Genomic DNA, 25,068 nt, shown 5'->3' with positions numbered 1-25,068 from the left:
ACGTGTCGTGCGTGGACACGTGTCGTGGGAGCACATTCTGGGGAGGAGAGCACGAGGGGAGCCACTGGCCTATGACTGTGGGGTTCACCCACTCTGCTGGGAGTGGCCCTGGTTCCACAGGGCAGGACCCCAGCTCCAGGGCGCCCAGCGCCTCCCTGGGAAGGTGTCCGCCGGACCGAAAGCACAAGAGAATACGACACTATCGCCAAACTGCAGCCGGGCCCGGCCCAGCCCCCAGAGGGTGTGGCGACAAAGAGCGTCCATCACACGGGACGGAGCAGATGGGGTGTCATTACCGCGTTAGGAACAGAGCAACCGGATGACATCATTCACTCTGCGGCCCCGTGTGTGAGCCACTTGCCCATTCGGGCTCGGGCAGCCTGGGGCAGGGCGGGTGGTCGGTGCCCTAGGACGCGGAGGGGCCCACAGGGGCCGTGCGGGCTGTGGAACAGAGCAGGCCAGGGAAGGAGCACGGCTGCGCAGGGGTGGGGGGGGGCGGTGACCCGACCCGGGGGCCTCACTGCCCTGGACCGGCCCCCGCCACAGGTCGGGCAGCAGCCCGGGCGCCCCCCCGCGCCGGCCCAGGAAGCCCGCCAGCCCCAGACAGGAAAACCCCCGGCAGAACAAACGAGAACAGCATGGTGATCTATTTTTAAACGCTCATATTTTGTTTCTCCTCTCACGTTTTTCTGTGTTTTCCTTTCCACGTTCTAACACCGCTGTTGGTCCGTGGCCGGCACCCGTGGCGGCGGTGTTCAGAGAACACGCAGGGAAGTAAGTTCACAGTCAAACAAGAGTCTCGGGAAGGCCGGCTGGCAACGGGGGCAGAACAGAGCAAGGCTTCAAGAATCACTCAGAAGGGGAAGAAAACCCCTGACCGTCTGGGCCCCACCCCTGCCCGAGGGGAAATGTCCACGCAGCGGTTCGTACAAAGCCCGTGCGCTGCGTCCGCCTCCGAACGCTCCACTGAAAAAGCTCACCTCCATCTCTAGAAGCAGAAACAAAACAAATCCCACCCCCCCCATCATCCAAGTATACATGAGGGATAAAATTACATTTGTACAAAAATAGATTTTTACCTTTCCCGATGCTTTAGACATTTTATCTCTACTCTCTGTATGTACTTGTCACCCTCTGAAGTGTCCGCGGCGTGTCCCGGCTAAGGCATTGCTGAGGATGGGGACCGATAAGGCTGCTTGCTCCAAAGCATCTTAAAATAGATGCGCTCCTTGCCTTGGGATATTCACTCGAACCCGGATTTCACCAAAGGAGGGGTCCTTATGTACTTGCTTACAAGAAGCAAATTTATAGGAAAACGGGGGGAAAGTCTTGATTAAAAATAAAGACAGAAAGTTGGTAACTGCCCCGCGGGTGCTGGGTCGACGGCGTTCAGCCTCCCGCAGTGTCTCTGTACAGCACAGCCATGTCACGCTGCGCACCTGCGTGGACGGGGAGCGGGCCACGCGCCCCAATTCCGTGATGGGGACAACATCAGCTGATTACCCACTGGCTGTGCGTCCGGCCGGGCCCTGCTGGCGGCCCCCGCAGGTGAGGGGCCTCCGGTGTGGTGTCTGTGCTTGTCACCCGCCCGAATCCTCTAGAAGTCGGGGGCGCGGGGCCGTCTCCGCCCGGAGACCGCGTGCTTCCAGGTGCCGAGGGGAGGGCAGGCCGGCTTCCAAGCAGAGGCCCCTTGCAGACGCAGGCGTGGTCACCTTCACTGCCCTGCGGCCGGAGCCCAGTCCCCGATGTCACCGCGGGGAAGTGAGTCCATGGAGCCGGCGCCGGAGGCACCCCGGGCCAGGCCGAGGCGGGGACGGGCAGAGGTGGCTAATGAGCTGATGTTAGTGCTATCTTTAGAAAATTAAAGATTGTCCCACCAAAATAATAATAATAATAAAAATAATTACAAAAAATCACCTTAATTGAACCAGATTGATAACACTACTAACGGTCTGGTTAAATAAAACTCCTACCTCTCTACTGAGCCATGTGCATCTCCCCACTTAACCCCCTCCTCCAACAGCACTGAAAGCATGACAAGGACAGCAGGTGGGCCGAGAGAAGGACGGCCCCCTGCCCGCGGTGCTGAGGCTGCAGGCTGGAGGGGCTGGGGGCTTCCGGCTTTCTATGCTGTAGCCTGGGGGCCTCAGGGCTTTCCAGCAAGCAGCCAGGGATGTTCACAGGAAGGAGCCGACCCTCCAGCAGACTCAGTCCTGGGCTTCCTCCACTCGAGGCCCCCACATTCCCAAGGACCCCAGGGAAGTGGGAGAGGGCAGGGCATGGATGATGGGGTGCATCCGGCTGAAGGCACCAGGGTGTTGGGTGTGGGGCAGTCTACTGTTCCCACAACCGGGGGGACCCCGAGAGGAAGTTCCCAAGGGTGCCTCCGTCACTGCCTGTCACAACCGAGCCTCCAAAGGCTGCTGAGAGTCTGGGAGCTGGGTGGGCCCTACACGCCCCGCCCCTACCGCCCACATGGCAGGGGACACCTCCCCACACTACAAGCGGGCGGGCAGCAGAGGAAGGGAGGCTTTTCTGCAGCCTTTTGGAGCCTCTGCCTGGTGCCTCACCTTCAGCTTGGCTGGAGAATCTGGAAGGCAAAGCAGGGACCCTTCCTTCCCCACGGGACCTGGAGACCCCTCCCTGCCTTGCTCCAGCTGGGGAACCAGACTCTGGGGAAGGTATCCGCCCCCCTGGGCTGCTCCTGGGGGCCACAGGAGGGAAGCCAGGCTACAGAGCAACCCCTCAGGAGCTGCCTGCATCACCCCCCACCCTGCTCAGGCCCCCACCAGCGACGAACACTGCGTTCATGGAGTAGGAGGCATAAGACTGGAAAGTACTCAGACCAAAGGGAGGGCATTACAGTGCAAAAGAAGCGGGTTCAACCTGAGAGAGCCCCTGCACACCCAGAGCCCAGAGCACCCTGGCCCAGGAGGCCACGCCCCTGCCCAGCTCGGTGGAAACGCTACAGAAGCAGGCGCAGCCTGGCCTGGGGAGCCGTCAGCCAGGGCATGTGTTTGACGGAGCCCCACATCTGGCTGTCCCTGCGGGGCAACCAGCTGCAGGCCCAAGGACGCTGGCACGCCACAGTTCCCGATTCCAAGAGGCTCCCACACAGGACAGGCCGCCAGCAGAGAGGGCCTCCCTGCCAACAGTTCTAGGAAGCAACCCCCACCTGCCCCTTCCCGCCGGGCTTATGTGCCCCCAAGTCCCTCCCCTCCGCACACCTGCCGTGGGTCCCCAGCTCCAAGGGTGCACAGCGGCTGAACACCCCCCGGGGAACACACCCTCCTTCCTCCCATCCCTGCGGGCCTCCCAGGCCCGACCCCTGCTCATGACAGATCAGCAAGGCCCAGGACTTCGGGGAAGGCCAGGAAGCGGGCTAGCCCTGTAGAGACCAGGGGGGTGGGGGGGGAAGGGGGGACTGCCCCTCCGCAGACAGCAGAGAGAACCGAGGGCAGGCCGTACACAGGGTCTGCCTACCCCCGCTTGTGTGAGGCGGTGCGGGGGGAGAAGCGGAAGCCAGGGTGACGCGAAGAGAAAAGCAAGCTGGGGAGGTGGGTGACGCCGGTCCCTGCAGCCTTGAGGGGGGCCTGGAACCCTGCACAGAGGGCGGCTCCTGTCCTGCTTCGCTCGGGGGCGACACTGCAAGTCATCTTTGGAAAAGGGGCTGCTCGCCCTTCACTGTGAGGGGAGGGAAGCCTGCTCGCCCCTGAGCCCCCCTCGTCTTCCCGGGGGGCGGGGCAGGTCTTTTGCGCTCTGCTCCCGAGCCTGGGTGGGGCGCCTGACAGGAGGCGACAGGGGTCACTCCAAACACAGGAGGGGAGCACGGGATGTTCCCAACACCAGTGCGGCTCAGGGACGGGGCCTGCGACCCGGAGAGCCGCCCCCGCTGCCCAGGGGAGCCGTGCGGGCCTGGCCGGGCTCACAGCAGTCCCGGCCCCAGGAAAGCCACAACCCGGCTTTGCGGGTGAGGAACACTGAAAACAGCGAGGGGGCCACGCTCGGAGGCTTAGCAGGCTGCGCCCCCACGTCCGCGGAGGCCAGGCAGAGAAGGGGCGGGGACGGGGCTCAGCTGAGAAGAGCGGCCAGGCCGGGCGGCCGGGCCGGCGGGCCTAAGTCATTTGGTGGGGGGCTTCTAGCATCTCCATGAGGAAGGTGTCGATGGGCGTGTCCCCGATGAGCTTGAAGAAGAAGAGATGTTCCAGGCACTTGAGGCCGATGGAGCGCAGAGCCGGCAGGCGGAGCAGCAGCTTGGCGAACCTGTGGGAGGACCGGGTGAGGGCGAGCCTGGCCGTCCTCCCCGCCCTCCACCCAGCGCCTGGCGGCCTCCTGGGGACAGAGCCGGTCCCAAAGCCGCCGCAGCAGGGCCTGGCCTGCACGGAGCCTGAGGGGGAGCCGGGCCCCTCAGGCAGCGGACAGAGCAGGCCAGGGCCTGGGAGCAGGAGTGTGCGGGGTGGACGCGAAGACCCCGAAGGAAGACCCACGGAGTGGAGACCTGGGGTGAAGGACCAGAGGCAAGACAGTGGCTGGGCTGGGGCAGGCTCAGTAGGGCTTCATGGGAAAGTTAAAATACGTGGGCCTTCTTCAAGGGCAACAGGGAGCCACGGCAGGACTTTACGCAGGGAGTTTAAGAGAGAGCTACGAAAACGGATCTGAGTATCAGCAGTGCCTCTGGCTGCAGTGGGAAGACCAAGGCGGAGCGGCTCCTGGGCCAGGGGAACAGGGCTGTGTTCAAGCAGGCCTCCGCTCACGAAGCATCGGCATCCCATGTGCCCCAGGCCAGCGCCCACCCCTTCCCCAGAAAGAGCCCTGCTGGAGCTGAGCCAGAGGCCCAGTCGCCAGGCCCTGCCCGACCCGGGCGAGGAGACCGAACGTGGGAGGGGGCAGCGGGAGGTGCTGGGGCTCTGGGAGGAGGGACGCCAGGCTCAGCTCAGGCTCGGCTGCCAAGGACAGCGCCCTGTCCCCTCCAGGGACGTCCAAACGGTCCCCCACAACGGCGTGAACCCTCGTTAATTATTCACAACGTCTGTATTTCAGGAGAGAAAGCCCTGTGGTTGGCGGCCACACAACCCACGTTTTAAAGGCAAAAACGCAGCGTAGAGGCTGGACCGGGGCCAGAGAAAGCCGTTTTCTGCTGAGCTGGCGAGATGGGCTGTGGCAGGGAGCCAGGAAAAACAAGCAGGCCGGCCCTCCGTCCTCCCCAGCAAGTCTCACTTTAAACCAAACCAGATGAGGGCTGCGAGGGGGCCGGGCACAGTCACCGGTGCGTGCGGCTGCGCGTGCGCCAGGTGGGGGGCGGGGGGGTGGGGGGGGCGGGGCAGAGGGAGGCCTGGTGCCCAGGGGTGGGGGGGCACCTCCGAGAGAGGCCTTATTGGAGAGAGGTGCACAAATCAGGACAAGACTCGCGAGAGCACCAAGCCATAAACAGTTCCCCTTCCCCCCAACTGTGCGCCTGGCACTGCGGACCCGGGAATGAGACCCCAGCCCCTCTGGTGCCCGCACAGCCCTGCACACGTGTACAAAGCACCCACTGTGTGCCGGCATCCGTCCCTGCTGGGGGTAAGCACGCCAAGGCCCTGCCTCTAGGAATTCCCTTGAGGGCCAGAAGTGCTCCGGCTCCATCCTCCTGCTCTGCAAGGACGGGCACTTGCTGCCCACGGGCCGGTGCTCTGGGCGGGCGGCAGGAGCATGCACTCGCTCGGGGGCGCGGGGACACAGGCTCCCTCCACGGAGGAGGGCGCCGCCTTCTAATTCACACAAGGTGCCAGAAGGGCTGGGGGCAGTCTCGCCTGGGGCAGGGGGTCATGAGACCCTGAGGCCCCCCGAAGGCGGGGGGAGGGTGGGGGGCTCACCTTCCTGGCTGCTCGGGGTACTTGTGTTTGCAGTAGGCCTCCAGGGACGCGTAGACCTTCTCCCGCAGCGCCTCCACCTCCGCTGGGTTCGAGAGCCCCTTGGAGTCTGCAGGGGGAGGGGCCGCAGGTCAGAGGTCTCGGCCCAGAAGGCTGCGAGGGGCATCGGGGCACTCAAGCCCGCTCCCCCACATCCCCGCTCGGCTGGGGCCAGCAGCGGCGGGGCAGGCTCTGCCCCCAAGGAGGCCGCCCCGGGCTTGAGTCCTGGCTTGCCACTCACTGGCCACATGCGGCCCATCCTGGACTTCCCTGCACTCAGCTTCCCCATCGGGGGTCAAGCGCAACCAGCTGCCCTCACCCTCTCCTGGTTACCACAGCAACCAGGCTAAAGCCGGACCCTGGATGCCCTCAGGACTTGGTTCCTTTGAGAGGGAGAAAAGCTCAGAACCGTCACCCACAAGAGCCAGCCTCACACAGGGCAGTGGGGCAAGAGGCCTGAGCCCGGGGACCCTGGGGGGGGCGGGAGCCCAGTCTGGAAAGGGCTCTGCCCGTGGACAGAGACGCCTGGGACCTCAGCCACCAAAACCCCCGGGGCCCAGAGGTGGGATCTAAGGAGGACAAGACGGACTTTCCAGGGCTCAACCGGGTGAGCCGACACAGGCCTTCCTGACCCAGTCAGAGCCCACCGTGCCGGGCCCTCCACTCAGCTTCCGTCTCCTGGGGTTTCCCACGACCCGACAAGCCAAGAGAGACAAAGCCATGTCTCTCCACAGCAGCCACCACGTGGTGCCATGCTAGGGCTCAGAGGCCCTGGGTCTGGCCCCAGCCAAGTGTGGCCCATCCTGATGGCAGAGGGGATGGGGCTGGAGGCCACAACTGCCCGCCTGCAGCCAGCTGAAGCCGCTGAGCCCCAAGTGGCTCCGCGGTGGGACAGACCTGCCGTCAGGTTGCCCCTGAGCCACAGACTGGGGGGCTCATGCCAGCACGGCCCCCTGGCAGCCTGACACCCCAGCAGGCGCACCGGGGTCCAGCGTGAAAGCCAAAGATAGCCTAGGGCCCTGGGCACCTTGGGAACATGCCAGGCTTCTCCGCAGCTCAGCACACCAAGGCCCTGCGGGGGAGGCCCTCAGCGCCAGCCATGTCCTTCCAGCAGCCTTACACCCTGGGGGACAGGGAACCCGTGCCAGCAGCCAAGCCGCGCACAACTGGATGGAATGGGGACTCCACCCGGCAAGGCTAAGATGTGTGGCCCCGCCTCCCATGCTGGCAGGACCACAGGCTCAGAGCAAAAACCTGGGGACAAAATGCCCCCCGAAATGGGCTCTCCCCACGAGAAGACACTCATCTCTCCCACAGCCAGACCCCTCCATGCTGGAGCTGACAGAAGGCAGGAGATCAGGGGCCCACCACCCCTGGCGCCATCCCGGCTTCCCCACTGGCCGGTCAGCGCCCCCAGCTCTCCCCAGAAGCCCGCAGCAGCCCCGAGGGACACTGCCCCTCCGCGCCCCCACCCACCGTCCGGGCTCCCGGACTTGGCCACGAGAAGTTCATGAAGAGGCTGCCTCTTCTGGAGCCCAGGATTCCGGGCAAAGTGGGGCCACACTTCAGATGCAGTGCCCAAACAACGAAGGGTGAGCACAGCTCCCTGAGCCGCGCCGCGTGGGGCGTTCACGGGAGCCACGAGAAGGTGGCGTGGCCAGTGCACCCTCGCGAGGAGACGGGCGATTGGCCCCACAGCACCAGCGAGAGCTGAGGGCCCAAGGCCGGACAGCAGGCCGCGCGCCAGGGAGGCCGTACCAGGGTTGAAGAGGACAATGGCACGCAGGCAGCCCAGCTCCGTCTTGTCCATCTGCATGTCCCGCATCTTGGACACGAGCTCCGTCAACACCCTGCAGAGGAAGCGGGCCAACACCGCCGTCCCAGTCAGACTGTGCCCCCGCCTGGACCACCCCTCCCCCAAGAGAGACCCCAAGGACTGGCTCGGGATGCTGGCCGTGGACCCGGAGAGCGGATGGAAGGGCGAGGCCCCACGGGGCTGCGGACGGCTCCCAGGCCCGGCCTGGCCCCTCCCACCCAGAGAGGCGCTTGCTTTCCTGCCCTCAGGACGGTCTGCATGCGGGATCTACCAGGAAGGGGCCCCGCGACCACTGCACAGAGGGGAGCCAGGGACCCAGACACGTAGGGTAGGTCCACTGCCGTGGCTCCCCACAGCCTGAGGCCGCTCCCTGGGGTCCACGGGAAAGCTGTTCTCCCCAGGACGTGGCCCTCCTTTATCCTCCCTAGCTGCTGATGGGCATTCTGCTTCTTGTCACCAGGCATTCATGGCCAAAGCAAGGCAGAGGGCAGAACTCTGAGCCACCCTCGGCTGGCCCAGCCCCTACAGGCAGTGGTGTCCTCCCTCCGCGGCCTGAGCTCCCCAACCTCCTCCGCCTACCCACTGGCCCCCAAAACTCGACGGCCATGCCCAGGGAGTGCCAAGTGCTTGGTGAAGCTAGACCACAGGGGAACAAAGGATGGTGGCCTGGGGAGGGACTGGACAGTCATCCCGAGGAGCCGGGGAGTCCCCAGGGCTCTGCAGGCTGCAGAGGAACAGATCCCCGGAGCCTGGAGGACAGAATGGGAGGGGACGGGCGCTCCAGAGGGTGCCCCGAGGCCGGGGTCCCACGTTCCATTCACTCGGAGGGCAAGGGGGAGCTGGTTCTCTCTGATGTTGCTCGCTGAGGTCTAACCCCACACCTCCGTCACCAGCACCTCTCTAGCAGCTGGATGCAGAACCGGCAGCTCAGAGTGTGGCAGGGGCTGCATTTCTAAACCAAAACAGACCCCAGGAGGCTGTACTCTCTAAAACGCCTTCTGTGGACAATAAAGTGCTGTACTCCCTAACCACCTTTGGTGGCACCCCATACATTAGCTTGTTCAAGGCCTTAAAAAGTCCCGCGGTGAAGACACATCTATCCACTGTTCAGACCAACACTTGTCAGGAGACGTGGCCACAACCCCTGTTTGCGCTCAGCACGTCCCAGGAAGCTCGTGGGCCTACTTCTTGAGTCTACCAACGGCCCTGCGGGGCAGCATGCTTCCTGAGTTTATGTTCCCAGGGGTGACGGGCCGGGGGCTCTGCTCGCCTCTGACTGTGGAGCTCCCCCACTCAGGGGCTCCCTGCGAGTCGGCCACCACCTCCCCTCCCCTTGGCTGAGGCAGACGCCACCCAGGGCCCCGGAGCTGGAGCAAGGCTGACTGCGTGTCTGGAGAGCGACTAGAATGAAGACGCGGAGCTGCCCCCCACCCCAGCGCTGCCCCTCCGCGGGGTTCCCGGGGAGCGCAGGGGTGCGGGGAGGCGCAGGCGCGGCAGCACGCACACAGCTGGGGGCTCGCGGGCTCCCATGCTGCGGTCACGGCTCGAACGACACGGGGGCCGCTGCATGACGGTAACTGTGCTATGATCGCCTCCTGTTGGAAAGTGTAGTTTCCTTCCCGTACACGGTGTCAAAGAAAAGAGCCCGAGAAACCAAGCCACACGTTCCGCTGTGCAGGTCGAGTGCCCCCAGCGCAGGGACTGGCAGAGACGTGAACCTCCGCCCTTGCACTCGTACTTCCGCACGGAACAGAACGCATGTGGAGCGGGCCGCGGACCCCACCTGTCGAAGATGGCGCCCACCCCTGCGCTGTGGGCACTGTTCCGGTGGACGTGCAGCCCGGTGGCCAGGAGAATCCCGTCCTTCACGGCGATGGACCGGTGGGAGAAGGAGGCGATGAGCAGCTCGTTCCAGCCTGAGGGGAGGAGGGTGCACGGTCACACGGCTCTGTCCCTTCCCCTGATGGGGCTGCCGCTCGGCCCCACAGGCCGCGGGCTGTCGCAGCACATCCCACAGCGGGCTCTGTGGGTCCCACCCCCATGTGTGCGCCACAGAAACGAGGGTCCCGGGCACCGATGTTCGGGCAATGCCTCTTTCTTCCGCAGAGCAAGCTTGGGCAATAAAGGTCCTGAGAAGTCCCGCACAGAGCATCTTCTTGAGCTCTGTGTCCACCCAGCTGCTCCCAAACCCATGTGCCCAGGGAGGTCTCTTCCCACAAGAGCAAGATGCTCGTGCCACGGAGGATGCAGGGGGATTCTCTCCGGGACGGCCAGAGAGCAGCTGCCCACCTGGTCCCAAGCAGCGAACTCTCCAGTTACCACGTGCTGCATGGGGCACCACGAGACAGTAAATCCTTCAGCTGAGATAAGGTGTGTCAGAGCCTCAGGCAAACGACACTCTCTCCACGTAAACTCCCGGCTCCGACAAACCAGAGTAGGCGTCAAGGGTTAAGAAAAAGCACGGAAGCAAAACTTGAGATAGAAACGATTTCTGAGCCGGGTTCTCAGTGCCTCCTGTGGACGGAAGCCCCAAGCCAATTCCACCGAGACTGCCCTGTCCACAGCCACGCTGCCCACACCCAGAAGGCTCTGGGCTCCGTGGCACACAATGCCACACAGGCTATCCCACTTCGTAGCGACTGCAATCCTACAGAACAAGGGACAGCCCTGTCTTCCAGAAGGGGAAAGTGAAGCCCAGGGCAGGGTGGGGCTTTCCCCATCACACAGTGAGCCCGGACCCCCAGCCCCCGTCGCCTTCCCCTGGTGGCTCTGGGTGTTGGGTGTTATGCCCCAGCTGGAGTGAAAGCTCTTCCAGAAGGTGCTCCCGGCCCCCTCCCAGGCCCACAAGGCCGAGGACAAGAGTTCTGCTGGGGGCAGAGCCGGCCCCAAGTGCATCTGTTCCCCCCACGGCCCCTCCCCAGGACAGGATCACTCTGCAGTCACTCTGCCTCTCCCTGTCACCCCCCCCCCCACCCTGGGGCCTGCCCAGCCTCCCCCTACCTCTGGGCTGGCTGCCACCTCTCCTGCTGCCCCAAGTGCACCCAGGGCCTGGCAGGCACGGGGCCAGGCTGCCCTCTGATGTTCCCGCAGTGCCCAGCACATGCAGCTGGGCCGGCGGGACAGGTGGTGCTCCTTACCGAACCCCCCCACCCCGGAAGGCCCAGCACCAGCACAGCTGGTGCACCCGTCCCTCCAGCAGGAACCTGCACCGAGGACCCTAGTCTCCGTGGAAACTCGGTCTCCACTTGGCATGCCGGGCGCACGTCGGGAATCGGGCCTGACCCGAACCCCAGAGCCTGTGCTCCCACCCCGCTTGCCAGCACTGCAACCCCACACAGAGGGGAAACGGAGGCCTCGGTGCAGGGAGAGGGCAGAGCCCAAACCCTCCAGGGCAGCCCGTGTTGGGCACACCACCCCCGCCCTCTCCAGAGGTTCCCAGACAGCCCTCAGCCCCTCTGAAGGCCACTTAGAGACCCAGAACCAATGACCTCCTTATGGGTGGGGGCAGCAAGGCCAGAGTGGGGCAGGGCCCAGGCGGGAGCCCCACACTGCAGAAGAAAGGGGTGTCCCAGGGTCCTACCCATCCATGGGTCCCCGGGGACCCTGCCCTCTCCCTCCCGTACCTTCCCCGGCCCGGGCCAGCCCAGCCACTTACCTGCCCTCAGCAGGATGACCTGGTCGTCCAGGGGCAGCTCAGAGAAATGCGGGATCCGCTTGGCCCACTCGACCAGCGTGAAGAGCTGTTTGTCCGCTGCCTGGCAGATGTTGGTGACAGGGTCGTTGGGCTGGGTGGGGGGAGAGGCATGCAGTGAGCGCCTGGCTGGGAACGCGGCCCAGACCAGACCCCCCGACCCCACGTGCTGCACCTGCCCTGGGCTGAAGAAGGGCCCCAGGGGCCGTGTCCTAACCCCCTAAGCCTGCAGGTGGTGAGCCTGTAGCTGGTACAGAATTACGCTTCCCTTTGCGGGCATGATCGAGGGAGGGGTTTTGAGGTGGGAGGGCCCCCGATGACGGGTGGGCCCAGTGTCAGCACAGGGTCCCCACGGAGAGAGGCAGGGGTCAGAGACGGGGACCCGTGAGGACAGAAGCCGCTGGCCTGACGCCGGAGGAGGGCCTGGGCCGAGGACGCGGCACCTCCAGCACCGGGAAGGGCAAGGGAGCGTCCTCCCCAGAAGCAACCAGCCCTGGGGACACCGCGACTCTCGTCCTTTGTCGAGGACAACGGACTGCGGACCTCCGGGACCATAAGAGGCTAAAATTGCTGCTGTTGGAAGCCCTCAGTGTGGGGGCCGAGGGACCCCAGGGCACAGTCGAGGAAACCTAGGTGCAGGCGTGAGTGCCACGACGGCGGGCCACTTCTTCCTACCGGGTGTGGAGACTGCACACACATGGGGGCATCGGAGGCCTTTCCAGAAAGTTCTAGCCAGAAAGGGACTCTCCCCTCATTGTCACAGAAGAGAAAACCAGGCAGGCCTCAGTGGAGCCCCCCCCCGGCTCCTGGCCAGTGGACCCTCTGGGCCCGAGCGAGGGGAGGACAACAGCCACACACAGTGTCTGGGGGAATCCTCTGAAGAGCTCCCACGCACAGGAACCATCTGCCCTAAAGAGAGGTGCCGTCTGAACTCCCGGGGCCCGAGGGAAGGGCCCGCCGAGGGTGCACATGGGACGCCCGGTGACAAACTGGCACAGAGCCCACCGGGTCAGAAGGGGCTGGTGTGTGCTGATGGGGACATGCAGCTGCAAGGACAGGCATCAGCCACGGCTTCTGGGGCACACAGATCCCCAGCCCAGGGTGCCAGCACCCAGAACACCCCCACACTGGCCCTCACCCCAAGTCCCTCCTCTGTCCCCTACAGCAGATTCTATGCAATGGGGCCACGTGCCCCAGCCCAGCACCCCCATGGGCACTCCCCCTCACCCTGTGATTCACGCGGGCACAGAGGCTGGCCTGCACGGGGTCCCCAGCTCACGCGGCGACACACCCAGCAGCTAGCACACCGGAGGCCGGGGCCGGTTCTAGCGGGCACCACCCCAGCCAGGCTCTGCTCTTCAGAGGCTCGGGGCAGCCCCGTGAAGGGAGAGCCCAGGCCCAGGCGGGTGGAGAGGGGCCCGGAGAAGCCACGCAGGGGGGAGGCGGGGGGATGTGGGGGACACCTGGGAGGAGCCTCAGAGCTCTGCCACAGGCTGAAGCCCAGGGACCCAGCCCCCCTGGCCACTGGCTGTTGGCCCCCAGGAGCGCACGAGGGGCCCAGAGCTGTCCCCGAGCCACTCCCAGGCAGGCTGGCGCCCTCATGGCGGGACCCCCCCCCGGCAGAGACCCGAAGCTCCCCCAGGGCTCGAGAGGTGGCAGCTACTCTCCTGATGCTGAGCGCACCGCGCTAACAAGCTGTCCCCGAAGGGGGACCCAGGCCGACCCAGAGGAAGCCACAGCAAGGTCAGTCGCAGGAAGGCAGGCACGTGCTGCCCCCGGGATGACAGGTACTCCCGCTCAGCCAGCCCCTCTGTGCGGCCCAAACCAGGGGGTGCGCCGGCTTTTCCTAATAATGTCCTTACGTGACAAAACAAAAAGCTGGCAACCCTTTGTTCCTCGCCCGATGTTCTCTGGAGTTTCTGTTCAGTTGCGCAAGCCTCGGAGCTGGCCGCCCCTCCCCTCACTGGGACGGGGAGGGGTCGGGCCCCGTGTGCACCTTCTCCCTGACGGAGCCCAGAGCGGAGGTCTGAGCGGGGCCCTGGTGTGCAGGAAGTGCAGGGAAGCAGGGACGGCCCACCACCGGCCACAGCGGCCTCTCAGAGCACATGGACCCTCCCGGCCTGGGATGAGGGTTGTGTGTGAGCACCCACGGGGCGAGCAGGCAGGGTCCCGGCCGGAGCTGGGCCGTGAACAGCCACTCAGACACCACCCCCAGCCACGTGGCGGGGAGGGAGAGTTACCACACCACACACCCCACTACGCACTGCTGTGTGCTAGGAAACAGGAAGGAAGCTCTGTGCCACATCGCAGGGCCATGAAGGCAGGCCAGGGGGAAAGGGGCCCCCGGGAAAAGTGACACCTCAGGCCAGACAGAAGCCTGGGGAGAAATCAGAGGGAGCCACACGTGCAAAGGCCCTGGAGTTGCAGGGGCATGAGTGGGGTGTGTCCAGCACGGCAGGGGCCACTCTGGGCCAGGCGGAGGACAGAGGGAGAGAGGCCGGTGTGACCTCAGGGCCGGCCATGGGGCTCTGATGCCAACCCTGACCCCACATGAAGGCACAGGTGAAACCTCCCCATGGCCTGCACACCTGGGGCAGGTGCAGGACGCCCGGAACTCAGCTGAGGAATGGCCCCAGGCCACCGGGAGCGGGAGAGCAGCTGCTGGCTCTCAGCATGGCCCGTGACAGCTGGGGCCTCCCATCCAGCAACACCCACCAGGGGCCAACAGTCCCCAAGCAATACTGGCCCTTGCCGCCCCATGGGGAGGCCGTGTGGGCAGGGGTGGCGCTCACCGAGTTGGGGTTCAGCCCCATGTTCGCGTCCACGTACGTCTCGGTCTTGGGCTCGACAGCCAGCTCTGCCTCCAGAATCTTCTCCACTGGCATGTCCTCGTTGGCACTGCTCGTGGACTCCACCTCGTTCTCGTTCCTGTCCTTGCCCCGCTGCCGCTCCTCCTGTACGGCTGCAGGGGCGGGGGGGGCGGTCAGCCCGCAGCTCCCTCGGCAGCCCCCCCGCCGTCAGGGGCTGAGCAGCGCCATCCTTGCCGAGCCAGTGTGCCCGCCAGGGCCGCCGAGGGAGGCACTGCTCAGAGCTGGCCGAACCCCCACCCCGTCTCTGCCCCAGGTCTGGCCTCCAGCAGCCACGCACGCCCAGAACACAGAGCACACCTGCCCCTCGTTAACTCACACCTAACTAATGCCCACACCAGCACCCGCCTGGGGCCAGGTGTACATCGGCCGGAGCACACAAGGTCCAGCTCTCACGCAGCTGACCAACGGCTCAGCAGAGGTCCCAATATGCAGTAAGACCTTCAATGGACTATGGAGTCAGACAGAGCCAGGAAGCCTTCCCAGAAGTGGCAAGAAAAGACAAGGATGATAGTTCAGGCAGAGAAGGCCGCATACGCAAAGAGCCAGAGCAGAGCCGCTCCTCCCGGCTGGAGAGCCACTGCAAGGGGTGCAAGTCGGGGCAAGGGCCGAGTTCCTGGACAGGGCCTGGCGTGCCACAGGAGAGAGACAGGATGGCACACACGTCTCCCGCTGCAGAAAGACGAGGGGGACCTGGGGAGACCAGAAGCTGGAGGCCAATCCCGAGTGTGAGCCAGGATGGCCTGGGCTGGCCCAGTGGGGGTGGGGGCAGCACTGGGGCTGGAGGGCTGAGCACGGGGCTGGTCAGAAGCCGATGGAAGGAGGCAGAGAAGGAGGCATTCACTGCCGCACGGGGACCCATGTGGACAGAAGGGAGGAGGCCAGGGCACCCCTGCAGCTGCGTGTTTGCAGAGCTCAGACTGCAGAGCCCATGCAGCTCAAGCTGCCTCTCCCAAGAGGGGCCAGGCTGTGCACCCCATCCAGAGCCCCACAGGCACTGACATGGCTCCTGAGCCTGCTGCAGCCTCCTGGGCTGACCCCCACCTCTACCCCCTCTGCTCTGCTAGGAGCACCAAGGGCCCTGGACCGGGGAAAATGAGTCAGCAGCGGGGAGAAGTCACAGCCTGCGGCGTGCTGCGGGGCCAGGAAGGGCTGTCTACACGGCACTGGTACAGCCTGAGCCTGCCAGGTATGTCGGGGGCACCCAGATGCCATCACAGCGGCACCAGGGTGGGCCTCCGCCAAGCCCACCCAAGCCCACCCTCTGTGGTCCCGCCCTCCTGAGCCAGACATCCCCCTCCACCAGAGCCCTGGGGTGACCATGGCCTCCCCAGGGCCAGCTCCTCAGCTCCTACCCCAGACAAGGCCCTCGGCTTCTTGGGGCCCCTGGAGATCCGACCACGGAGTGGGAGCTTGGTGAGGTGATTTCAGAGTGTAGCCCTGCGACCTCTGCCCACATGGCCAACCAAACCGAGAGGAAGGGCCTGCAAATGGCCCTGCGCTGCAGAGCCCAGGACCCAGGCACTGACGGGGCTGGGCCCACACCAGGTCCAGAAGGCTCCTCGTAAGAGGTGGAAGATTATCCGCACAGCAAGCCTGGGTCCCTCATAACACGCCGAGTGGCACAGGCCACTCACTCCCTTACCAGAAACCCCAGGGCTTTGAGAGCTGGGCAGGTTCTGGCAGCAACTGGTCCTCAGGAGACAGCCCCAGGCAGCCCCCTACCCCAAAGACCCAGCAGGCCATTCTGCTGAGCCAAGCACCCCACAGACCTCATGGGCCCCGCAGAACCTTCACCTGGACAGACGCCCAGACCACCCGGACACTCACCACCCCACTCCCTGGTTGCACCCCGAGCTGCGCCTTGGAGAGGGCCCGGTACACAGCCCGCTGCCGGGGGACCCGAGGGCAGAGCATGAAGATCACACACACTGACGTTTGTGGGAAGCGGAACCTGCCCAGGGCACGCTCCCGCACAGGAGTCAGCTCAGGTCAGCTGACTCCAACAGCTGCGGGGCCTCTGGCCCACGGCCCAGCTTCTGGCCAGCCTGGGGGTGCGGGCTCAGCCAAGGGGCCTGGAGGTCCTCCCAAGGCTGCCGGCCAGATGCTGGTACCTCTCTCCCTCCACCAGGCCTTCCTTAGGCCATCTCCCACTCCCTGCTTTTGACCTATCCCAGACAGACATCCCCAAAGCCAGATCAGAGCCCCAGTCTCTCCAGAGCCTCAGCCTGGCACCGCGCTCTCACCCCCTCACACTCTCCTGGGACTCCGTGCTCAGTGCCCGCTTTCTTGGTCCAATGTCCTGGGGCAGTGCCTTCTGGAGTGTGGACGGTGTGACCCCTCCCAGGGCTTCCTGAGCACTGTGTGGCCCCTGGGCCTCAGATGGGGCTCAGCCTCCTCTCTAGGGAGCGACACACAGTTCCCAGTTCTCGCAGATGCCCACCGTCAGGAGACCCCCACCTCGAACCCCCAGGCCCATCCCCTGCTCTGGCTTGGAGGGCCCGAACTCAGGCTGCCTGACCAGTCCCTCTCCCTTGTGGCTCCCTGCTGAGTCCGGCAAATGCTGGGGGATGGGCAGGAGGGCGGAGGGCAGGAGGGTCTCAGCTGCCACCTCCTCCTAAGCCCACAGCTCCTGGGGAACAGCCCTCTCCCGGGGTCCGCAAGCCCTCACCCCCCCGACTCGTCCAGCCGGGGCTGGGAGGGCTCCCCGATGGTGCTGGCCCCAGGGGTCCCCCAGGCCTGCCTGGTCCCCACAACACAGCCCACAGCTCTCTCACGGTTCACAGGAACACCTCTCGACCACCCGGGGGACCCCGAGGCAGGCCCCAGTCCCCCGTGCACTGACGAGTGGCCGTTTAGAGCCAGCCCCGTACCACAGGCTACACTCTCCGAGACCCAAAGCTGACTGACTCAAGCGGGGGACCGGCCGTCCACGTAGCAAGTCTCAAGGACGGGCCAGCCAACACCTTCACACCACACCGGCTGGGCCAAGGAGCCCGGCAGGAGGCCTTCAGAGTTCTTACAAGCCTGGTTCTTCCAGAAACTCTGACAGCAGGGGGGTTCTTCAGAGGACACTCGACCTGGTGGGTAGGTGGCAGGGCTGTGGCCGACCCGCCAATCTCCGGCCCCTCTCCAGCCAGGCTTCCAGACCCCAACATGGGCGGGGCCCAGGCAGGGGCAGGGCACCTCTTCTGTCACCCCCAAGGCCACAGTGCACGGATGACAGGCCAGGAGAGCCACCCCAGCAATGTGGCCAGCAGCCAGGGTGGCGGACCCATGTCCCTGAGACCCTGAGGACGGGGCGATCCCCAGGGTCTGTGCTCTGGGCAGAATCCTAAGCTGTCAGAGCCAGGACATGGCTGAGAGGCGCCTCGCCTTACCAGCTGGGGAAACAGGCCCAGAGCAGCAGAGGAGCACAGCTGAGCTCACAGGACAGTGGGCAGCTCAGACAGCCGTGTGGCCCTGCTTCCTCAGGCCTGGAGGGAGGAACCACAGTGCTGGCCCCGGGCCGGACCCGCAAGGCACTCACGCCTCTGTGCCTCCCACCCCCACGCTCCTCACGCGCAGCCAGGGAGCTTTCCTCCCACGGCACAGACGGGATGGGCGGGGTGGCCCTGAGCTTGGGGCAGCCCCCAGAGCAGCAGCGGGTGGGGGTCCCCAGCACCTGCCTCCTCCATGGGGGCGGCATGAATTAATTAGCCAATGCTTCGCGAAGCACTTTGAAGCCGTGGAGGGCCGGCAGCTCTGAGTGGCATCATTATAAATATTATGGTTTTATTTATAGCCGGCGGAGGGAGCAGGAGAGAGGCCGGGGATTCATGTTTTGCCAGCTCAATCACCTTTCAGACGTAGTCATGTTTGCCTTACGTTCTGCTGGCGCCGGGAAGCCTCAGGCACAGGGCCTCATCCCCCCAGGCCTGAGCGCTGTGGGACCCCGGGAAGACAGGCGAGGCACAGGCTGGGAGGGGGGTTCTACATCCAATGAGACCGGGGTCCCCGACATCAGGGGAGATGCTGACGTGGGGGCTGGGGAGCAGCAGCCCCTCGGCCAGAGCGGGCCACCCCCAACCTGCTGCCGTGCCCACTGCCACCCCTCCAGGCTGCTGGGCTGGGCAGGAAGCCAGGAGGTGGGAAGGGGGCGTCTCCGGGAGGCAGCACACCAGCCTGCTGCCTCCTCTGCTTTGGGCACTGCCAGCCAGCTGGGTCCTTCCTCTGTGCCTCGTGCAGCCCCCGGGGAAGGCAGGGCTGACGGTCACCAAAAGGCCCTGGCCCAGCTCCCCTTCTTCAGACCCAGAGAAGGAATGCCCTGCTGACCAGGCTCTCTAGCTCAGAGGACAGATCCCTCCTGCCCTCAGGGCACTCAATCCAAGACAAGGAGTCGGTACGCAAGAGTGACCACACACCCACTCACACACACACGCTCTCCACTCTCCAACCCCACACCACCAGGCACAGGGTGGCCACTGCCCTGTTCGTCCCAACGAGCCTGCGGGGAGCCGGCTGCCGCCCCCACTGTCACATGTGGAAGCAGAGGCTCGGAGAGGCAGTCACTTGCTCGGTGTTGACAGGGCAGCGCCGGAAGCCAGCTAGGCTCTTTCTCCACAGTAGGAATGTGTGGGGCGATCGTGCACGCACACTCACGCGCACACGCGGTCAGGCGACAAGGCTCAGAAAGCAAAGCGAGGCAGGAAGGAAGCGGGAAGAGGCTTTCCTGGAGGAGAAAGAAGGAAGCAGAGAGGCGGGTGGCCGGGTGACCCTCAGCCTGGGTCAGCATCACCCCAGGTGAGGGTCAGGTCCCGCCATCAGACAAGAGCACCAGCAGCCTCCCCGCAAGCCCTGCCACCCTGTGCTCCAGCAGACAGGCCCGGGCTCAGCCTGGCAGACGGCTGGCATTTCCCACCTGGGCCTCGGCCCCCACCTCCCTGGGGAATGCTGCAGAGCGAGTCCCGGGTGGTGCTTGTGTGCGCAGGCCCCTGCATTGCCCAACAGAGATGCTATCTGCCCACAGCATCCCTCATTAGCCAGCACCGAGGAGGGGTCCCCATCAGCTCTGAGCCAGAGCGAGCCCCCCCCCCACCCCGAGCTCTCCCTGCGGTCAGCCGGCCCAGGTGCCGACCCCGAACCGCTCCCTCCCGTGCTGCACCAGGTGACGCCATCTGGGTGCGAGCCTGCTTCCTTGCCTGTACCAGGGGTGTGACCACAAGCCTCCCTGAGGGGCCACGCAGCCTAGGCCAGCCTGCGGAAGCCAACACCTCACATCCTACGTGCTCTAGGCCAAGACCAGCTTGGCACGCCCAGCCCCCAGCCCCCGGGCTGCCACGCTGTCCTGTTGCTGCCAGGGGCCCCACCTCGGCTCCAAGACAACAGGCAGGAAAAGGAGCAATTTCAGGACCAGTTCCGGGGGCCACGGAGGCCAGTTCCCAGCACCCTGCCACAGGCCTCCAGGCCTGGAAGACCGTGGAGCTCCCTGCAGGGCCGGCACCAGAGTCCCACCAGGGCCACTGGTCGCTCCGCCCAAGACTGAGGCTGTGCACTGCGCCCCGCGTGCATCGGGAAACGCGCCGCAGAGCCGCACGCCGGCAAGCAGGGGTGAGAGGCCCGTCTGTATGCTGTTGTTTGAGGCCCGAGAGACCTGCACGTTCGTGACCTATAAATCCCGGACGAGGCAAAGTGGGGGGGGCGGGTGCCTGACGGGATCAGGTATTTATCTAACAGCCCATAAATCAGGTCTCGAGGGCTGTGTGCTGCCTCGGGAATGCGCCCAAAGCACCAGAGTTATACGTCTGACGAGAGAGCGAGGCCAGAGAAACACACGGGCTGGCGTGACTCGACCAAGCTGACGAGGGCAGCCCGGGCCTCCGGCCCCCAAGTGCCCACCTCTGCAGTCCATCTGTCTGGGAATGTAGGGCAGCAATCCCACAGCACGGGCGAGGGAGCCAGAGGGAGTGTGGCGACGGGGCGGGGTGCCCAGTGAGGCCCCACACACAGCAGGTGCTTCTAACAGCCACTCCCGACAAGACCCTGTCACTGTGGGCTGGGCACCGGGGCAGGGGCCGGACCTGGCCTCCCAGCCCTGGGCCTCTGCAGCTCCACTGGGACAGGACAAGACAGTCACCCACCCTCTCCCAGGCCTGGCAGCGGAGGGGATCAGGCAGCTAGAGTCTGATGACGCCCAGGCTCCAAGTGGCCAGGCCGAGGGGGCCTGAGAAAGAGATCAGCATTTACTGGACCGTCCAGGGACCCATGGGGAGGGTCACTCTCTGAGGCTGGGAACAGCATCCGGCCTCGCAGTGTGCTCTATCTGCTGATGTTCTCGGGCTTTGTGCATACCGTGCCTTCCGGCCGGGCTCACAGTCTCCCTGACACCCTTCCATTCTTAAGGCATCAGGCTGGACATGTGCCTGCAGCTGGGTTCCCCAATCGACAGACTGCACCTGGGGGCCCTGCCTGGTAATGTGACAATCACTTTCAGTGGACGCATGCCCACAGCTCACTGCCGCATGCCCAACACCCAGCATGGCGCCTGGCACCAGGAGCGCTGAGCTTGGCAAGCGAGTGGTCTCAGGCACTAACCCAAGCTCGCTCTGTGCTAGGGTGTCCTCGAGGGAGCCTGAGCCTCCCCCAGCACGCTGGCACCCGGCCTTCTGCCCAGGCCCCACGCCTGGGCACACAGCCTGGGCACACACCAGTCCGCTGCCCACCACACACTCGCCTGCCTGAGTTCCCATCCCAGCAACAACACTGCACAGACCACCCCCAGCAAGCCCTCCCTGATTACAGAGACATCCGGAGGAACCAGGGCCGGGTGCACACCTCCTCCGGCTGGGCACGTGCTTACTCTGCCCCGTGATGGCCTAAAGGAATGAGGACAGACACCGGGAGCCAGAGGCCTGAGTCCCACCTGGCATGTGATCTCAGTCAAGCCCTGGACGCTCCGGGCTTCAGTTTCTCCACCTGTACAAGGGCGAGCAGGTGGACCAAGCACTACAGGAAACAAGCCCCCTGACCGAGGAAGGCCTGGGGGCACACACTCCGCATGGCCCGGGCCAGCCCCTGCAGCTCAGCGCCGGAGCCCCTGAGGCTCCCCTTGCCAGGAGTGGTGCCAACTGCAGAACGTCCCATGTCCTGCTTGCCCTTGTAGCCTCAAGCAAGAAATCCTGCAGGACTGTGCGGCCCAGCTGAAGTCTCAGTTTCTCCACAAGAATAACCACGGCTAAAACAGGAAACGAGATGAGAACCGCAAGGACCGCAGGTGACAGTCCTCGGTGGTGAGGCACCAGCCCGGGGACCCCGTCAGGAGCAGCGGTGGACAGATGGGGACAGACACACAGCCCCTGATCCCAGAGAGCACCTCCCCAGCCCCATGGGGCCCAGGCACGAAACCCAGCGAGATGAACCCCCCACCGCCCCGCTGCATTCAAGCAAAGAGGCAGATTGTAACCCAGCGAATCCACCCGGGATGCAGGAGTCACCAAGCCTACAGATGGGGAAACTGAGGCCCACAGACAGTGAGGGGCTGGGCGGAGATCACACTGCAAAGTTGGGGCCAAGGGCTCAGACCCAGATCTGGCTGAATCACTTGACAAGTTCAACGACCTCCGGGGAGTGTCCCTCCACGGTGCCCCGAACAAACATTGTCGATAAAACAGGCACCCAAATCCAAGCCCAAGAGTCCGGTTGCTCTGAGGACCTGGGTGCTGCTAGGCACCTCCGCCAGGTGGGCAGGAGAAGGCAAGGCCCAGGGCAACCCTGCGGGCACCCACATGGCCTTGGGAGCTCCCTGCTCCACTCCACGCCCTCTCCAGCGCTGTCCTGCCCTGGCCTCCTCGACCAGCCCCTCTCCAGACAGCCAGAACACGGCTCGGGTGGCACAGGCACACCGCGCCCCTGGGCGCCTCCTGCCCCGTCCCCCACCTCCAGCCCCGGCCCTCACTGTGCTTCCGCCCTCGCCCGGGGGCCATGCTCTGGGCAGCCTCGACCTTGAAGAGGGGACTGTGAGCAACGCGTGTCTGCCACAGGGCTGGGAGGACGGACGCAGGCCCCCCTGTGATCCCGGGGCCCGGCAGCAGCGGGCTCTGCAGGGAGCGGGCGCTGGGGCAGGCGGGACACGGGGGGGCCGGCGCCCCCGCCCCCGCCGGCACCCACCTTCCCGCTTCATGCCCATGGCCAGGCACTTCTGGTAGCGGCAGTACTGGCAGCGGTTGCGCTGGCGCTTGTCGATCAGGCAGTCTTTGTTGTCTCGGCAGGTGTAGGTCAGGTCCTTGCGCACCGTGCGCTTGAAGAAGCCCTTGCAGCCCTCGCAGCTGTACACCCCGTAGTGCTTGCCTGCGGGGAGGGGGCCCCGTGAGCGCGCCACCCCGCCCCTCCAGGAGGTCCGCCCGGCCAGCCTCTGCCTCCCCGCACCCCTGCTCCCTGCCGGCGGGGGTCCCAGGCCCGCCGGTGGCCTACCTGAGGAGCGGTCCCCGCAGATGGCACAGATGTGCTTGGTGAAGGACGCCATGTTCCCTGACGGGTGAGCCGGGACTTTGAGGACACCATTGAGGCCCAGCGGGGGCTTGATGTCCTCGCTGCTGCTGACGGGGTTCATGGGTGAGCTGAGCTGAGGAGGGAACACCGGGGGTGTCCAGGGGGCACGTGCCAGTGTCCCCTCCCGACACCGGCCCCATGGTAAGGAAGGTGCCGACGTAGCCCCACTGTACAGAGCGGGAAACTGAGGCCCAGGGAGGGACCCTGCCCGCCACAGGCCACACAGCTGTTGGAGGCTGCTCTGCCTCCCATGGCCGACAGCAGGCCTCAGGGGAGTCAGGGGAGGACCCCCGAGGCCCTGCTCACACCCCCTGCCCCTCGCTGGGCTAAGTAAGAACCGTCTCCAATTACTGAGCATGCCCCAGACAGGACCGCGTGAACTCGCGACCCTCTCCGTGAGGCAGGCACTTTGGGGATCCCCAACCCACAGACGGACACTGAGGCCTGGTCACAGCGAGGGAGAGTCGGGGTCCACATCCGCAGCCCCCCCCCACCGCCCCCGCCGGCGCCCCAGGGGGAGGGGCGGGGTTCTCCGGTCACGTGGCCCCAGGCGCGCAGGGCAGAGCCGGCACCCCCTCCGCACGCCGCCCCGCCCCCGCCCCGCCTGCAGCCGCCCGGCCGCTGCCCAGGAGGAAGCGTGGGAAACTCACCAGTCACCCTGGCAACAGCTGCGCGCCGCGGTGACACAGCAGTTTTGGTTCTGCTGCGTACAGCCCAGCGCTCCTGTCAGCGCCAGGGCCCAGAGGTGCTTCCCGCGGCAACCCGCAGGCTGACCCGTCTGCAGGGCGCCGGGACCCCGGCCGCGCGGCCCCCCGCACCCCCACTTCTGCAAACCCGAGAGAGGCGGAAACTGGGTGGTGCGGACGCCCTGGGGAAGGCCGGCAGGCGCCACGCTGCCCCCTGGTAGCCCCGGGCCCCTCCTGCCAGCAGGAACCTCGCCTCCTTCCTTCCCCAAGCCCCCCCCCCCCACGCCGCCCGTTTTCTCACGGGGCAGGAAGAACTTGGTGCTCAAAGCACACGAAGCAGAAACCACCCAAAGCCTTCTTCCACGCTGGCCTCTGTGCGGCTGCGGCCCGTTCTCGGTCCCTCCTCCACCCAGGTGGGCCGTGTGGCTGTGAGGACACTTAACCCCCGTGAGACTCGGGTGGGGTGCGCCCGCTGCACTCCGTCCCAAGGCACCAGGAGCACCCCCTGGGGAACACAGGGAACGGAGAAGGGGCACGGTCGGCTAAGTGCTCCAGCGCCGGCGCTTGGCTCTGTGTGCACACCCCTCCGAGCGCAGGAAAGCCCCTCCGTTTCCCAGGTACAGACGTGGAGGCTCAGGAGGTCAGGGGACTGGCAGAGCAGCATGTTAAGCTCGGGTCTCTGAGTAGCGGGTGGTGAGCCCCGAAGGGCTCCATGCATGCTGCAGAAGGGGAAACTGAGGCCCCAAGAGGCCGGCTTGTCCAGAGCCACTCGGTGACCCCATCCATCAGACACGGTTCACTGGGTGCCCAGCCAGGTGCTCAGAGACACAGCGCTGCAGAGCTTGTGGGCCAGGTGGGGACGGGCGAGGGCGGGGTGGGGGGGGACAGCAGGGCAGTGGCAGGGCCTCAGGATCACTCCTCGTCCATTCACTGTGTAACAGAATAATTACTCAGTCACTCTGCGCCAGAGGTCCCCAGGGCCGTGTGCAGGACTGAGGGCTGCTGTCAGGACAACGGGAAGGACGCGCTGCCCCAGGGCTCGGCCTCCAGGAGGAGGCGCCCCCAGCTGGTCCGAGGCAGAGGGGCCACGGAGCCGCCCTGTGCAGATGGGGAAGCCGAAGGACTGCTGGAAAAGGGCACCAGAGGGGTGCAGCTGGGGGCGGAGGCAGGTCCCCACAGGCCCAGCTGCAGGGAGCCACCCAGGACACGGGAGCAGGAAGCCTGTCCCCATACTGTGGGAGTCTGGCCACAACTCCACGTGGCTGGATCCACTTGGAAGCACCAGGGAGAGGAACCTGGGTATTTCCTCTTTTGTGCTTGCCCACATCATGCTGGGCGGCTAGCGGGCCACCTGCCCTCCCGCCTCCCCTATGTGTGCAGGCCCTTGGGACTGCTGCCTGCTCTAGGTAAACTGAGGCAGGGCCACAGCAGTGAGGAGGGCTGGCCAGGGCCCCACAGGGGAAGGAGCCACAGGCAGGATGGACGGTCAGTGCTGCCCTCCCGGGCCCAGGTTTCCCGTGAGCAGAGAAGTCACGCTGGAGAGCCCCAGGACACCCTGCATGTGTGGGGAGATGAAGGCTGGGCTGGGGAC

At 65.5% G+C, this 25,068-nt stretch overlaps 1 protein-coding gene across 5 annotated transcripts in view; it reads right to left on the bottom strand.

The window, feature by feature from the left end:
• Positions 1-647: 647 nt before the first annotated feature.
• The window catches only part of RXRA (retinoid X receptor alpha), a 98,451-nt gene continuing 74,030 nt past the window's right edge, over positions 648-25,068 (bottom strand). For all 5 annotated transcript variants that reach the window (XM_088018987.1, XM_028093416.2, XM_028093417.2 and 2 more), the window contains exons 3-10: positions 22,714-22,864; positions 22,411-22,590; positions 14,191-14,360; positions 11,363-11,492; positions 9,491-9,623; positions 7,650-7,741; positions 5,856-5,961; positions 648-4,263 (exon numbers count right to left, since the gene is read on the bottom strand). In XM_088018987.1, coding sequence (XP_087875113.1) covers positions 4,116-4,263; positions 5,856-5,961; positions 7,650-7,741; positions 9,491-9,623; positions 11,363-11,492; positions 14,191-14,360; positions 22,411-22,590; positions 22,714-22,864 — 1,110 coding nt within the window. In that variant the 3' untranslated portion in view covers positions 648-4,115. The remainder of the gene's footprint in view (positions 4,264-5,855; positions 5,962-7,649; positions 7,742-9,490; positions 9,624-11,362; positions 11,493-14,190; positions 14,361-22,410; positions 22,591-22,713; positions 22,865-25,068) is intronic.

The sequence above is a fragment of the Eumetopias jubatus genome, unplaced genomic scaffold, assembly GCF_037043125.1.
Source record: "Eumetopias jubatus isolate StellerSeaLion01/CBP00866 unplaced genomic scaffold, mEumJub1_p1.0 scaffold_15, whole genome shotgun sequence".
In the NCBI taxonomy this organism is placed as follows: domain Eukaryota; kingdom Metazoa; phylum Chordata; class Mammalia; order Carnivora; family Otariidae; genus Eumetopias; species Eumetopias jubatus.
This window is presented reverse-complemented; position numbering and strand designations above follow the sequence as displayed.